Here is a 17,419-nt window from a genome sequence, read left to right on the forward strand (position 1 = left end):
TTCTTTTGTATTTTTACATCTTTGTTTTGCTTATCTTTTGAGAAATCTCTCATCTAAGTAGGTAGAGCCAGGCAATCCAAGGCTAAACTTTGACATTTTCCCACTGACTGCATTTTCTTCAAGGTTCATTTCCTGCAGACCCAGAAACGACTTTGATCTCTACCTTGTGCTTAGTTTAATCTGAAAGGTGTTTAAAATGGTTGAATGATTCTTGCCATTGTTTCCATCCTGGTGCACAAAATATTGATGCCTTAGTTGGGAAGCTGTCGCACTGCTACATTATACATGGTGGCTGTTTACTTGCTGCTGAGGTTAGATGCCTGTTATTGCCTGTTAGATTGCTAGAAAGACTGGAATATACGCACATCAGCTCAGACAGGAAAGATTCTGCTGTGCAGGATTGTTGTTTGTATCCTCGGTGTTAAAGAGAAAAACGAGGTGTTCTGACCGAGTCGGACTTAGGGCATAACACTGTTTCGAATAGGAAGTTGGTTAAATTAGAACTCTGACTTTATCTGAAACACGGATATGGCTAGTGGTTTCTGTTGAGTGAATACTTACATGAAGTGCTTGGATGTTTTACTCAGATATCCCAGTGAAAGATATTTACATCGCAATGTGGCACTAAGTAGTCGTGCAGGCTGGTTGTTCAGAGCCTAGGGTCAAGATTTTTGAAGGGAACAGGAGCAAGGCCTGGCTGGAGGCTATAGGATGCTCATTTGGTCCTACACCAAATAGGGGAGGAGGAATAAATGTATTTCATCTTTTGCTTAGGAGGTGTTTTGGCTGCTTCTTCCAGCCAAGCTAATGACTAGATAACAAAGCAGATATTAACATCACCTCCATTTGCTTTATGTAGGTAAAGCTCTTCTCACTTCCCAGGATTGTTTCTGAACACAATCTGATGAAATGAGAAGCAATTCCAGAACAACTGAGGGCACAGGCTACAGTTCCAAATAGCTGGGATCAAAAATGTATCTGTCATCAGAGTATGGCAAAGAAAATCTTCAGTAGCAGGAGCATTACAAAAAGTTATCATGATCTCTGTTACAGGTTTTACAAAAAGCTGCATGCAGTTTCATAATAGGGCTGAGAATCGTGCTGAGGCATTACCACTGCAGACAGACTACTGAGATGTACTGTTCTCTTCTGGTGTTCTGCTGATACGTATTTGGACGTGCGTTCGTTCCTTAAGTGACTTATGCAACCAAAGGCTTTGCCATCTAGAAAAGTGCTGATTAGAGGGGTGGGACAAAGGCAGACCAACACTTATTTTGTTTGAAAAGGGGAAACTTGGAACTTTAATGAACGTGAGCCTTGCTTTCATCAATACAGGATTTATTAAGCTCTTAGACAAAAACAGAGAAAACTAACAAAAATAGGAAAACAACAATAAAAAAAACCAAACACAAAGAAAGCAAAAGCCGCTACCGAAAGTAAATGCCAGAAAACTCTGAAACAGACTTTCCTGTGTATTTGTTTGGATGTAAATGACAAACTGATACATTGCCAAGTTCCTATCTTCAAGCAACTCATTACTTCATAAGAATTAAAGAATATGTAAATATTTACTTGCATAAATACAGCCTCGTTATTCTGTGAAGCCAAGAAATATGAGAAAGAAAAAGCCCCGACAGGAAATTGAATTTACACCTTATTTAATGCATGATGGCAAAGCAGATCATTAGACTTTTTGTAATGAATCACATTCATTTCCGCAGATTGAGTGCCTGTGCTCACGCAGTCTCCTGTGTGGTTTTGTTTCTTCAGTTATTAAGCAATTTTTGCTTAACGTCAACATGAAATTATTGTGCAAAGGGCCCATTTTTCAACTGTCTCTAATAATAACCCCATGGAAATCCTACATAATACTCAGTAAGATCAAATCCTACTTTTGTTTGCTTTGAAAAATTCTGTCCCCATTTTCATCATCCCTGTTCATTCCATCCTGTTCATTGCATTCCAACTCTTGGAAATGACTCAACTCAAGGATGCTGGTCATTGAGGATCACAGGCAATTATATTGCTCTTAAGCAGCTATACTTTGTCTTAAATGCCTGGTCTTGCATGTGCAGCACTCAGCAGCACTGACAACATTTCCAATCCTGTGCTCCAGAGTTGCAAAATGGTAGCTCTGCTACAGTTCAAGAAAGGAAAACTTTGTAGGTCTGTATTCTCTGTATAGTGTGCATCAGAAGTATGTTCCAGTGCATTCCGTTCACAAGAGAAGCAGAATCGTGTGTTCAGAATGTCAAATCCTTTGATACAGACTCCAGAACAAAGGCTGGTTTCCTCCAGGAGCAGCTGAAGATAAGTTTTCTGTTATTTATTTAAAAAAAAAATGCTGGATTGTTTTTGTTTTTTTTTCCTTACTCTTGTGATACTTCAAGGAATAGAACTGCTCCCCAGGAGCCTCTGTTTCCAAAGAGACCTTCAGGACAAGTAAAATGGAATTCCTTTCTTCATGTGAAGCAGGGTCTTCAAGAAATGGTTTTTCTCCACTTTTGGCTGGTAGAATAACTTTATGTGATAGATGCTTGCAGAATGCCTCTTGCTTTTTGCCTTCTCAAGCATGGCTTATTAACCATTATTGGTTTCATTAATGAGTTCTTTTGAAGTATTTTCCATCAGCATAGGAAAAAACAAAGGACAATAATGTGATGTTTCTCATTAACTGTCACTTAGCTCAGCCAATATTTTTAATCTTGAGTAGATTTGTGATCAGAATCATTAATTCTGCACACTTGCAAAAAGAGAAAAAAGCTGTTTAAATGCCTTCCTTGTTTGTATGATAAGTTGTGCACCAGGCATGGATACAGTCGTGGTTATCTTTTCTGATTCAATCTCTTGAAAGCAGCCTGTTGGAACAGCATTTTTCTGACCATGAATGTTAACAGTCTGGGTGACCCTTGTTCAGTCTACATAGCTTAAATCTGGTTAGTGATAGGAACACGTGCTAAATTGTCTGCAAAAATTCATCGTAACGTGGAGTTGCCAAGAGTTGTCTTTAATTCTTGCAGATTTGTGTGTGCTTCCTGCGGTGGGGACACCAAAGATGATGAATCTGCTGGTGGTTCAGATAATAAGCAGCTCTACTTGTGTCTGAATTCATAGCTTGCCCAACATGAGAGAATTTAACTCATTCGGAGAGACTAACAGAAAGAATAAGGGACTGAGAGGAGACTTGATAAGGAAAACGGCGATAGTGGGAGCACCTTTTAAAAAGAGTTGTTACTGCCTTTTTGAGACTTTCCAAACAATCTTATCGCCCGTTTTCATGATTTGACATTATGGCTGAACAAAAGGGATGAACTTTAATCCTTGTTAGTATATGAATCCTTTTATTCATAGTTTGTAGTGTTGTTTTTTTGTTTGTTTGTTTTTTTACAAATGATATATCTGCCACAGCCCTTTGTATGGCACTGAAGATGGAGTGGCAGAGGAAGCTAGAACAGAAGTGGCACTGAAAGTTACTTTTCATTATCCTTACTTACTAAACCGATTGTCTAGGCAGGTAAAGTAAGCTATGGTGACTAAAAGGTGACTCACTGGTAGAACTGAGAACCACAGCAAAGAGCCAGAAAGTTACTGTGTGCAGCTTCTGAGGCAAATCCAGTGCATGATGAGTGCCTTAACTTGAAGCTGCATTATTTGTAGACTTAAAGCTGCAAGCTAAAACACAAACTGAAGGAGGGTATGAAGAAACTTTTCTGTAGACATGTGAGTATTCCATAGCCCTGTATGAAATGTAGCACCTTCTGAAGCGCATAGTTTTAAGCCCTCCATGGCAGTACTCCAATTCATGCATTCTAAGCACAAGTTCCAGCAGTCTGAATGCTAACAGCTAACAGCTTTTAGGCGTTAAAGTAGATATTCTCAGTTTCTCCGTGATTTAACTGGATCCACTGAAGGTGACCTGGAGAAGCAAACCTATCCTAGGTGTACTTAGGCTTTACCTCTAGTGGAAAATGTCTAGATGGTCCCCAAATCCGGATTAGCCTAAGATGAAGTAGGGATGTGGAATGGAGATTGCATTATTTTCTGTCTAATGGTCATGTAATAATGCCATGTTAACTTGTAAAGAGTATTTTAAACAAAATGGAGGTCAATAGAAAAAAGAAGAAGAATAAAAGTTTTCTTTTTCTTTCTGGAGCTGTACCTGAAAACCATCTTAGAGCATTTTTGCAGCATTATAATAGAGCCTTAACAATAGTTCTCTGTTATTCTCCAAAGACACTGATAATTGAGTTTTGTCTGCTTGTGGATTTAATGCCACCGTGAAATGTAATTTGTTTGCACATGAAATATTAACACTGTTCTATGCAGAAATGTGAAACCAGAAGGATGCCAGTGCTGATACTGCTTCAATTCTAACTTGCATCTTAGTGTGTACTTTTCGTTAGTGTTCTATTAATTATTGTCACAGTAGCATTCATTAGATCTCTAGGGCTTGGCAACAGACTGACACAGACAGCTTACAATCCCTGCCCCAAACATCTTGCAATTTTAATTTTCAAGGCAGTTAGCTAATGTGATATTAGCCTGTTATAACGAGGGAGAGAATGAATGTTGTATGTGACATACTTGGTATTTGTGGCAGGAGATGCATTGGAACTTGTTTCCCTGATCCTCTTTCTGAGTTTCATATTCACATTTTTCAAGAGCTCTCAGTAACTGCTGCTTATTTACTTATCCCTTAATAATCAGAATTTATGATATTTGATCTGAGTGTTCTCAAGTGTTATGAAGAGGGTTATTATGGAGCCACTTGCAGTGTAAGGCATAAGTTGATGTTCTAGACCATTGTGAACAGCAGTTTCTGTTACTCGATTCCACAGACAAAGCGATACACAAAGAAGTGATAGGAGTGGCTGAAACCACTGGGAAAAATGCTGGGAGCTGCTGCATGTAGGTTTTTTAAGAAGCCAGCTAGCGATTTGTATTTATGCTTTTTCATAGAAATGCATAAAGAAGACTTTTAAAATCCCACATGAAACAAGCAGTCCAGTGTTTTTGATGCTACCGCAGGATGTTGGTTTCAAGTTAAGTCCTTGTCTTCTCACATTAAAGCAGAATTGTGAAATTCAGTCTTTCGTCTCCCATGTCACTTTCTCTTCATAGGAGTTGGCTGTTCTGGAAAGGATTGCTTTCTGTCTCGTGCTGGCCAAAAGTGCTAGTGTAGTACTACGGATATCTTTTTAGAGCAAAACAGGCATCTTGTTGACACTGCTAAATAATTTAATACTCAAATTGACTCTTGACTCCAAGTCAAATTGATCCTTGACGGTCCTTCATGCTATAACCAGTACAATTATTTTTACCAGTAGAGCAATACATGGCTAGCACTTTACATGGCCCCTGTTCTATGCTCAAATGCGGAGTTATTTATCTAATCCATGAAGTACCAGAAAATGTAGTGTGTAAATGACCAACATGAGCAGTGTACATTAGACACTTAAAGGTAACAGTAGTTCTTGGGAAATTAATTTGTCTAAAATACATGTGGTTAATACTCTTTTCACATTTGGTGTGTATTCAAGATCCAGTATATTCTCATATGATTTGGCTGCTTGCATCATAAATTATACATAGTAGAGAGATGTGGCAAAATTTTTAATCTCTTTTTTTCTCTTTACTTCAGCCTTCTCTCAGTACTTAGGTGTAAATAAACACTGAAAAATTACCCTGAACATTTCAGATACACTTTCTGAAGCACTGATGGTGGAGCAGCTAAGAGTTACCTGGGGAATGGAGGAGTTAATCTAAACCACACCATGTCTCTAAAATATTCATTGTTTCAAAAAGAAGCAGCCACATGAAAGCTTATTAAAATAAAGCACTCGCTTGCGGGGAGAAATGTGTGGTAGTGTATAGAAGAGTAAAATCTCTTTCATTTAAGAAAACATGTCTTCCGCTCTCACCAGGCCCTGAAGTGAAAGCAAGGCTGTGCCACACAAACTACATTTTCCTTGAGCAAGTGCATGGGAATGGGGCAGAACCCGCTGTGCTGTTGGCACGTTTATTTTGTAAGTTCTTTGAGGTGAGCTGCTGTATTTTGCCTCTTGAGATCAGAGCCATTATACTCCTCTGTTAAGGACCTGTGGGCAGCTTCCAAGGCTGAAAGTTTCTAAGTTTGCCCTGCACTGGTTGTCTTACCTGTAAATCCCTTGTTTTTCCAGTTTAAGTCTGTTAGCGTACATTCACAGCAATATGAACATGCAATAGGGGAGGAAACGCTTTGTAATGCTCCCTATCTTGTTCTCCTGCTTGACAATGTAATCTGACACAAGCTTTAGCACTTCAGATTGATAACAAATAAAATATTTGAGCCAGGAAAGTAGGTGGAAAGTTTGGTTCTGCTCTGATGACCATGCTGCAGTATTGCAGACCAGAACAGAGAGCAGGTAGGATCACCTAGTTTGTGATTTGGGCTGAAAAGGGATGCCTGATTCTGATACAAAACGTGCATAAAAGTAGGTTGTGTGTCCTTACCTCCTTCCTGATACTCTTCCAGGAGCCCTTATAAGAAAGAATTGCGTGGGTTTGCTTTGGTGGCCTCAAATCAGTGAATGCCTCTGGGAGAATTTCCCATTAGCCCGGGTACCACGTGGAATTTTTCTCTCAAAGTGACTTTTTTTTTAATGACCATGTTTTTGGTCATTAAACACAAATTAATTAACATTAAGTAACGTTAAACATGAATTTATGTTCTTTTCTACAAACTGTAAACCATGCAGCTAAGCAACCACACCTGTTACATCTGTGTAGTTATGGTCTTTTATATTGTTGCTGTTGGAATTGTTATTACTACAGTGTTTTCTCTCAAACATTGTGATAAACTGTAGAGTTTGTATCTACCAACATTAAGGGTACCTATGAGTTTGAGGGGCTGTCTGCGTGGTACGATAAAGAGCTCTCCCAGCTAGCTCCAAACAAATAGGGTCATTCACAGTTTGCACTGTGGCACCGTGCAGAGATTTAGGTGGAGTAACTGAGCAGTGTGCTGACCCTGAACAAAGACCCTGAACACAAATTCAGCTGCAGCTTGTTTCTGCCACAGTAAAACTGCATGGAGATGTTGATGCAGTGCAGACCTTTCATGGGAAGTGGTTTGGTTGATGTTATTCTCAGGGGCTTAACCTCTTCCCCTGCTGGAAGCATTCCTGCAAGTGCTTCAAGTTGTTGAAGGGAAACTCTCACAAGGTCCAGTGGTGTGTAGAAGATGTGCCAAAATGAGAAGGCTCCGTGCATATTGAAAATGTGTTCAGGAATGCTGGAGAGAGCTCGGATAGGAGCTGCAGTTCCATATCGCGGTGTAAGGTTTGTGCTAAGCTGACCATCTCTTCTGTCTGGCCATAGAATTATGCTAGAGAGACTTCTCTGCTCTCTTTTGTGCTGTCTTCTGTTCTCAAGCTCTGCATTATAAAGGTCTGCAAAAACAAAAATTCTGCAGAGCATCCTGTTCCTAGTACAGCTCTGAACTGGTGATGACCAGGTGTAAATGCCATGCAGAACATATTTCTGAAGGCAGGCCTTGTTTCTCTTCCCTAAGGATGTATCTGCATCTACCAATAACTTGACATGACATAATTGTATTTCAGCTGCCTCCAGTGTCTTTCCTGAGTTACAATACATGCATACCCTGTAATTCAGTAGGGTTGATTTGAGGATGTTTCTTTCTGCAGTGGGTCAGTGGCAGTTGTTTTAGGTCTGGTGGATCTTCATGCTTCATGCTGAAGTCCTAAGGCTCACCAGCTCAGAGAAGGATCTTTCCACCTGAAGTGATAATGTTAGAAATAGATCAGTAAGGTAAACAGTGCTATAGGCAATTAGTAGGAGGATGAACCTCAAGTTTTTGTTGTGAGATTTCTTTTCTTTTAACGTGCTGTCTGTCCCTTGTAACTCCACATTTTAAAGGAAGTTCAACGGAACTACTTCTTAGTGACTGGAAAATATAAAACCAGGTAGTTGAGAGCTACTATCTTGTACTGTATCGTATCTTATATTTAATAGCATGAAATCAAATCCCAAGTTCCATTTTTCCATACAGCTCTGCTGACATGATTAACAGGATGATACAAGATAACTGAGGTCTTGGTGAGGCCTGAATGCATGAAAGTTGTGACTGTGTAGGTTTCTCAAAATAAATTTTTGATTACAAGGTACTTTGTAGCCAGAAAATGCCAGTCATCTCCTGTGTTGTCAAAGCGTGTCATGAGGTGAAGGCAAGAATCCAATATAGAGAAGCAAGACCACCAGGGTAATCTCATCTGCTGGCAGCACAGACTGTTTCTGACATCTTTTGTAGGTATATTTTTCCAATGTGTTGTTGTTTTTTTTCTTCCAGTGTGTGGCTGTGACTTGGCACAAGGAGGCTTTTTCATTAAGAATGGGGAATACCTTTGCACCTTGGATTACCAGCGCATGTATGGTACCCGCTGCAACGGGTGTGGGGAGTTTGTTGAAGGAGAAGTAGTGACAGCTCTGGGAAAAACTTACCATCCAAACTGCTTTGCCTGTACAGTTTGCAAGTAAGTCATCTCTTTCAGCCTGTGTGACCTGAACCCAGTACAACATCAGGGAGAAAAGCATCGCCGTGAGACAGAAGTCGCAAGATCTTTGTAGGAAACATTTGTTTGGAAGTGCTGCAAGTCTGAGTGTCTTCAAAATACCACTCATTTATCTGCAGGAGGTAGCTTCTCTGTTACATGTAGCTCCCTGTTCTCAGAAGCTTATTCTCACATGTGAAGGAATACTAGACTTACATGCCCCTACAGGCATGGGTTTAGCTGTGGTGATGAGTCCAGCTCAGAAATGAAAAAAGAGGTAGAGCAAACTCCTGGATAGTACAGTGGAGAAGTTATTGGGACTATAAATTCAGTTGAACAGTTGAAAACACCTGAGGGCTCATGTGCACAACACGTAGTAACACTAGTCTTTGGGACAGCTCTGTTTCTCCCAGTTCTTTCTAAGCACTGTGTCCTGTCCCCCAAAAGTAAAGCAGTTTTTAGTTCTACAGGGAATACAAACAAGGAAACTAGAACAATGCCATATGTGTTTCGTTTTGTAGAGATATACGGATGTTCATTTGTTAAGCAAACTGTTGAAATGATGCGTAGTGTAGGGCAGTCTGTGTTTGGAAGAGTAAAGCTCCTCATTAAGTATTTGGAGTTGCTGAAGCTTCTCATTTTAGTGAAATGCTCGTGCATTTATACACCAAACAAGAGCAGCAATGTCAACTTTGCCCAGCACAAACTATTAACGCTCATTGAGTTCATCAGATAATCTCAAACTTCTGTAGTCCATTCAGCCTTTACCTTTCTCCTAACACCATCTGCCCAAGCAACAGTTGGGGGTGTTTCTATAACACAGATAAATATTTTAAAACTTTAGGATAATGAAAGCAGCTAGCACTTCATTTTTTGTGAATCATTACATCCACAGTAATATGTATTTCATTGCTGAGCACAGATTAAGCTAATCTATTTTTGAGTTCCCTGTCCTCAGACAAGTGCTTCATCTGAATACCCTGCTGTACTGTTTGCTGTCAACAGCATCATGCTGAGACTGCTGTAAATGTAGCTGTTGTGTCTAAGCAGATTTCTCTGTCATCTTCTCCTTAGATAAAATGTGTTTAATGTCTTGTATTGTGGTTTCAGTAAGTTAAGTCTGACCTCTGCTCTTCTTGCATGTGTGGATTGGATTTTTTCCAGTGCCTGACTTTGCCAAGGCCATATTGCAGAAACTGTTTGGCCTGAGTTACTGTAACATGTTATTTGCAGAGGGAGAAGTCAGCAAGCTCGCAGCATAGGGACCAGAACAAAAATTTTGGCATAATCTCTGCTAAAATACATTTTTCTCTTTAACCCAGGCGTCCATTTCCACCAGGTGATCGAGTTACCTTTAATGGAAGGGACTGTCTCTGTCAGCTGTGTGCTCAGCCAATGTCCTCCAGCCCTAAAGAACTGTCTGCCTCAAGCAGTAAGTACGCCGTCTTCTTTCTGAATCCTCTTGCATTTTTGGGCTCATCAGCATTTGATCAAAACTAGCTTGATTCAGTCTTTTAGGTTTTTGATGCACATATATATATTTTTGTCCTCCTTTTAGAACTCTGGGCTGCCTCTGATAATCATCTTTTTTTTTCTTCTTCATTTTTTTTTATTTTTGGTTCTCAGGAATTGTCTGGTTTGACAGCTCAGAGGAGACATTTACTCATTTCAGTATGAACAAATGACTTTTACCCAGAAATTGGATGTTCTGAAGGGCTCATTTTCTTTTACAGGCATTGGAAAAGTATTTTCTTGATGAAATCAGAGGTTTCAGAGTTGATAGATTCCTGTTTTCTCGTGTATAGTTACTCAGGTGTAAGTATTAAAAAGAGAACAATGTTATAGGAAGTTAATTTTCTTCTACTCTTTATCACTTCAACAATTTAATGAAGTCTAAGAGTTTATTTAAATTATTTCTTTAAGGGAGTATCACCAGGTTTGCCTTTGACAGATTGATACTGAAATGAGTTTGTGATCAGAAACCATTCATTTTCAAGAACAGTTCTCAAGAAATCACTCAGAAAAACCAACAAACAACCTAGAAAAGAGCAAGAAAGCAAGTTAAGCATAAGACTTGAAATCCTAGGACTGCAAAGTGCAATGTAAAGGCATAATTGGGTGATGTTTGTGCTCAGTGGATGAGTCAAGTGCATCTCAGGTTTTCTAATTTGACTGAAAAAGTGTAATCAGACACTTAGATGGAAAATGAAATCTGATTTTTTGATCCTGTGCCTTTCTGTCTGATAAGTTATTGCATTCTAGCTGTCAGCTTGGAGATGAAAATGCATGGGTCTAATTGGTTAGAAAGAATTCAGGAATCTGTGGAAAGCCCTAGAAGATACAGTGCAAGGTTCTCATCATTTTGTTTTGGAGACCCCTGCTCTAAGCAAATGAAATTTGGATCAGCATGTGTTTGTAACTAAAGAAATACTAATGAAGTGTCCTCCTAGCAGTGTGCTCAGTGATATACCAGCTGCTACTGTAGCACCAAAAGTTGACACAGATACTGAAAAACCTTTCTTGCTGACACCGAAGAGTAAATTTTAATTAGTCTGAAGTGTTCCAAATCACTTTCACTACTCCTGAGTGAAACCCTTCAATCTTTTCTGATGCTTTGCCCTTTGAATGGATGTTATGTGTAACTCAGCTGTTTTGTTTTCATAAGAAAAGAGAAGGGACTCATTCATACCAAGCATCCATTTTCTGTCCTATATTGCTGTTAGTTTTCCCTTATTCAAGCAGATTACTGGAGGCAGCTTTCCTCAAAACAAAGAAAATTGAAGGTGAAGAAATCCAACAAACCGAATGTATATCAAGTTTGGTTGGTTTGTGTGATGTAAAAGGAAACTGGAATACCTACATTAGTGTTGGCATGTAGTTTTCTCATGTCTCTTCACACAAATTAAAGGCTTGTTGATAGCTTTTCTTGGGTGCTTTCAAGGAAAACCAAATGCTTCTCAATACAGGGCTTTAACGTCTTGAATATCATGAATGTGAATACTGTTACAGTCTGATAGTTCCCACCCATAAAAATCAGAAGGAAAAATATTGAATAAATAATTTCCCTTTTATTTTTGCTTGGGTTGGTGGTACTTCTTTATCATACACACACACACATATATGCATGTATGATAATATATATATTATCATATATGTATGATATATATGTATATAAAATATATATATATATATATATATATAATATAAAAATATGTATTTCATTCCACATATGTATTTCATTCCACATATATGTTACCTGGAATAATTGTAGCATTTCAGTGACTTCTTTTTTAATCCTCATTTTATAAGACAGTCTTTTTTGGTGCACAGATGCTATAAATCAGAAATTAGTCATCCATGTTCCTTAGACACTGCTAGATATATCCAGTGGAGTTTTCATTGAAGTTGGCAGGAAGTTTAAGGCCAGATGCAGGGGACAAATGCCTGGTATTTAAAAATCAAATTGTGGAAAAGAGAGGATGTTGAAACAGATTTTGAAAGACTAGAAGTGTGATGTTATGGCTTGGACAGTTGAGGATTTTCAAGATTCTGTCAAAGACAAGAGGTTATTTTTCTTTGGGTCCTAGTAAGGAAGTAATGTAAATAATGTATCTGGTTAGATAGTATTTGTGTTTTAACCAGTATCTGAGTATTTATACATCATAATAATTGGTTTGTATTGTCTTAAGCTCCTTCTGCTTTCCTTTGTATAATGGCCACATGCTTACATGTATGTATTTCTTATGGTCAGAGTGAGAAGAGCCAGAGCCAAATTGAAACATGTAATTATTATTACTTATTTACTCAGAGGCAAGTAGATTGGCTGTGTTACCAGCTCATCATAGAATCATAGAATGATTTGGGTTGGAAAGGCCCTTTAAAATCATCTGTTTCCAACCCCCTCCTATAGGCAGGGATGCCTCCCACTGGACCAGGCTGCTCACAGCCCCTTGCAGACAGGGCTTCAATGCTTCCGAGAGGGGGCATCCACAACCTCTCTGGGCAGCCTGTGCCAGTGGCTCCCCAGGTTATCTCTGATGCTTCTCTGTGAAGTCTTTTCATCAGTGAATTCTCACTAGTTAAGCAGGTGAGTGAATTGATGTAGGCGTTTGAGAATAAAAATGCCTAGTTTAGGTGGACATTGGTTGTCAGAAAGTGCAATGCTGGCTTGAGTTTCGCCTTGAATGCACAAGAGGTGTAGTGCAGTGTCCAGCTCAGAGCAGAGCTGTCCTTGTGCTCAGGGTGGGTGGTGCCAGCAGCCTGTGCTGTCGCAACCTGAGCTGCCAGTCGGCTGGGATCAGTTCTGAAATTCAGAGGAGGCAATGTGTCTTTAAGCACAGTTTAGGACATTGCCCTTTTCCTTGAACACAGATTTTTCCCTTAGGCATTTCACTTCAGAATTTCCACAATAAAAGCACATCACTAATGAGAATATTACATTATTTCCTGCCTGGGATTGAGCCGTTTCTGTGTTGGCTCCTTGTCTGGTTGCTGGTAAGGCCAGATCATTTTAGTGATGAAATTAGAAATGCAATTAGAAATGTGCATTTCAAGTAGGATTTCCAGGTGGATAGGAAAAACTCGCTGTCCAAAAAAAGACTGAAGCAGTACAATCACCCAGCAAGTTTTCATATGAAAAATGCATCATCTTTTAAAATCACAGCTTCCTTTTCTTAGTGAAATAGATACTTGTGTGCTACACTTGCTGAGATGTGCAGTGATACCATCTAGACAGAGGCACAGGGAAGATAGCTCGGTGCTTCTTTCTTTTCTAGTCTCTGCTGTGAGTTAAGAGCATTACAGTACAGACACAGCATGGACCAGAGTTTCCAAAATGGCCAGTCTTGCGTGTGCATGAATAATATTTGGTGCAGCTGTTCCTCAACTAGACAGCTTCCACGTGGAGCTTTCACAATGCTGTTCTGTATATTTGTCCCTGTCTGTTTTGCACATTATGTTCTGATTCAAAGAACGTAAGTTCTCTGGGCCAAATGCTTTCATGCCTATCTATGCAGAGTCTAACAGAGATCCTGACTCACAACTGGGGATCTTAGCTCTATTGTGATATAAATAATAAGCTTAACGCTTAATGAACTTGTGGGAAAAAGATATCGGTGTTAATTATTCAGTAGCCTTATCTCTTCAAACAAGATACAGTAAATCTCCCAATAAATAGCTGAAACTTCCAGCAAGCCTTGTGGTAAAGCTGAAGTAGAACAGAGCTGGCATGCTTTATCTGTTGAAGAAGGCAGTCAGGAATAAATGGGAATCATCTTTTGCCTCACTGCCCTAGAAGTGGAGAAAAGAGCTTGTTTTAGAAACAGCAGTGCATCAGAATGGAGAAGAAGCAAATTTGCATTGTGCCCTTCTCTTCAAGACTCTTAATGTCCTTTTATACCCTGGACATATTTGTCCTTCGGGTCTGTAGGGAAGACACACAAACTGAAAGGGAAGACTTGGCTACTTGCAGTCAAGCTATCTGCAATGATTTTTGGCATTAAAGGATATTAAGCAACATCTAACACATGATTTTGAGCTCATTCTTTGGAAACATCTACAACTTCACACTGTGTTAAAGCTGCATAATATGTATAGGTATTGTCTGAATAGATGGCCCTAAGTGAAAGACTCTGAGCCCAGTTTTGCCTCAAGGATGCATGTTCGTAGCAGCCATATGCTTCAGTGGGTGCACTGGTGCACTTAGAGAAGGGTCAATAATGTTGGGTTTGAATGTGCTTTAACTGGGTTCAAATGGAGTTTAAAATCTTGTATAAAATTTTGATTCTGGAGGGACAAGTATTTTGTGTATGTGCTACAGGACACAGAATTATAGAATGGTTTGAGTTGGAAGGGACCTTTAAGATCATCTAGTTCCAACCCCCTGCTATAGGCAGGGACACCTCCCTCTAGACCAGGTGCTCACAGCCCCATCCAGCCTGGCCTTCAATGCCTCCAGGGAGGAGGCATCCGCAACTTTGTTGGGCAACCTGCTCAGTGTTTCTCCACCCTCACAGTACAGTGTTTCTTCCTTATATCTAGTCTAAATCTAAGCTCTTCCAGTTTAAAGCCATTTTCCCTTGTTAAAAATTCCTGGTTAAGAAACTGGGGATTCAGCTGAGGATATATGGGATTTGACAAGGAGTTACTCTGTTCCTCTTCAATTTATTTATCATTGAATCAAAACACTGCAGACATAATTGTGGATTGATTTCAAACACTGTGATTTAAATCACTGATTTTAATCATGGCTTAACTAAGAACCCAGGAAACTTTGATTAAAATAATTGATTGGAAGCTTGTTTAAAGTTTATATATTTAATTATTTTCCTAAATAAAAAGTTAACTGCTAAGCATGAGGATACTCCATATCTTTAAACATTTACTTAAACTAATACAACTCTGTATAAGGTAATCAAATCCTTTAACATCTGTTTTTACATAATGACTGTTTTTGCTCATGGTTTATGTCCAGATCTATTTGACTGGAAATTGACATTCAGTTGCAAGGCATAAAAATAGCACTGTGGAATTTTTTTTATTTCAGGAGCAACGGAAGTTAGATTCATATTGAATGTAAATACATTAAAATATATTTTGATTTTTGAACTTCTGACTTGTCAAGGGTATGTGAATTTTAAAATTACTTACTTTGGATAACTGTGTACCTGGGATTCTAGAAGTGGCAGACATCATCACACCTGAGTTTGTTCATAGATATGAAAATGAGAGCAATTTTCATCTCTGTCTTTTCAAATTCTATTTGGGTTCTTAATTTTGATTGAATTTAAAGTGTAAAATTTTGATTTTGAATAAAATCCTGGATATTAAAATATTGGTATCAAATCCCCCCTATTTTAATCCAATAGCATTTATCAGAGAAATGCTGTTCAAAAGATAATTCCAAAGAGCAGTGGAAGAATTGCTCGGTAAATGGCTGTTGCATGAGGATGCATTACTAGGTCGGAAAGTACAACTATAGGAGGAAATCCCCAGGCATGAAACTAATTTGGGAATTGTCACGTTCAGAAAGCATAGGTAGTAAATCAGGAATCTGAGGTCACTGATTGTTGTTGTTTAGAGCTTAGTTTGCCATGGGTTACCAGGGCATAAAAACCTTTCTAAAAGTTTCCATATTGGTGATTGTTCTGTTGGAGTTACTTGTTTTCCAAGAGGAACAATGGAATATTACTCAAAATAGTCTGCAAATAAAGAATCACAGCATGTTTTATCTGTGGGCTGGGCTTAAAACAGTGAAGTTCATTTGCAAACCGTGCAATTCACTTGGCATACTGTGTGTTGGAATTGTGAATTTGAATTCAGCTGGCATCATCTGAATACTGAATACGTGGTGGAGAAAATAACAGGTTAAGATCAGTCTCAGTCTCCAGATTTACATCTGTCTGGGGTTTATCATCAGAGTGGTTTTTACAAATGGGACACTGGGGCTGATAAGCTTTAAAAAAAAAAAAAAAAAGAAAGAAAAGAAAAAGAAAAAAAAAGAAAGAAAGAAAAACTTGTTACCAGTCTTTTATGGGCCAACCTCGTCTTTTGTCTAGTTTGTAGCATGGCTGTCTCTTCTTCCTATTTCCATCACTTTGGTTTGCTGTTCAGGAATCTGTGAGGAAGACTAGGTTGAAGAAGTGGCTGATGCTGAGGATGATGTTATGGGGAAAGGCCAACTTGGTGGTACACTGCTTGCAGGGATAGTTTTCAAGAGTAAAAGGGTAAAAGGCCAATTGGGTTGGCTTCCATTGGGAAGGAGGTGTAACAAGAAGAGGAAAGAAGGGCAATACAGACTTCTGGTGTAGAAGGCTAACACAAATGCTTACATCAGTAAAGTAGGTAAGAATAAAGACTCCGTTAATGTAACAATGTCATATTAGCAGAATGAAGTTGAGGGCAAGCATTCATTCTTCCAAATCACTTTAATTTACATACAACAATGAAAATGCTCTTTACAGTAAGGATGCATCCAAGATAACCACACAGTGTTCTTCATATAAATGATTTTAGTTTATATTTCCACTTATGTTAGACAGTTTCTTAAACAGGCAACTTAGTTGCTCATGGTTAGCAAGGACTTGTGTTGCAAGCAAATAATGCCATTCTATGCCGTTGTGATTTCTTTCCATATTTAATCAAATAAAGGCATTGTATTTTCTTTAAGTATTTGCTTTGAAAATATCGTTTTTCCCCACTTGCCATTTATAATAAACAGTCAAAATTATATTCCGCTTCCCATGGGAAATTCAGTTCCTTCCATTGTATGAGCACAGCCTCTTATTGTTAGGTTATTCAGGAGTACAAGGCTGTTGGAATGGTTTTGTTTTGCCTTCAGTGAAAGAGCAGCAGCACATTTTGTCCTGACAAACATTGCCCATCCTTACATTGGCAAAGAGGAAGGATCTGGCAGCAGATTTCACTGCAAAATGGCACAATGTACATGGACCTAAATCCTGGATGTAAAATTCCCAATATTGTGTGGCCTTCTCTGACTTCCTGACCTCAGCAGTGGCCCAGCAATCAAATGATTATGATTTAAACTTTGTAAGTGTTTAACATACTGTAAACAAAATAGACAAAGTGAGTTTTTATTTTTAGCTTTGACAGAAATATGTTGATGAGCAAGAAAGCCTGTGTGATATCAGTAATAGTGTTTATTTTTAAAAGGATTTTTAAAAAACATTGCCTGATCTGTGGTTAAAAGATAACTGAGAAAAACTTATCGATGATCTTCCTGTGATTTCTTAACTTTCCTCTTTTCACCTCCAAGTCACTGTACATCGTAGCTTGATTTGTAGGTCCAACTACGTCTGACCACATATTTGTGGGCAAGCTCAATGAAATCTTGTTTTTTCTCTTTAAAGAAA

General features: G+C 38.8%; 1 protein-coding gene across 11 annotated transcripts in view; it reads left to right on the plus strand.

Annotated features, from left to right (window-relative positions):
- ABLIM1 (actin binding LIM protein 1) overlaps positions 1–17,419 on the plus strand; it is a 128,477-nt gene that overhangs the window by 43,095 nt on the left and 67,963 nt on the right. For all 11 annotated transcript variants that reach the window (XM_042817908.1, XM_042817911.1, XM_042817910.1 and 8 more), the window contains exons 3-4: positions 8,348–8,531; positions 9,872–9,981. In XM_042817908.1, coding sequence (XP_042673842.1) covers positions 8,348–8,531; positions 9,872–9,981 — 294 coding nt within the window. The remainder of the gene's footprint in view (positions 1–8,347; positions 8,532–9,871; positions 9,982–17,419) is intronic.

Source organism: Centrocercus urophasianus, unplaced genomic scaffold (genome assembly GCF_019232065.1).
Source record: "Centrocercus urophasianus isolate 14NV4802_14NV808 unplaced genomic scaffold, USGS_Curo_1.0 seq_17, whole genome shotgun sequence".
Classification (NCBI taxonomy): domain Eukaryota; kingdom Metazoa; phylum Chordata; class Aves; order Galliformes; family Phasianidae; genus Centrocercus; species Centrocercus urophasianus.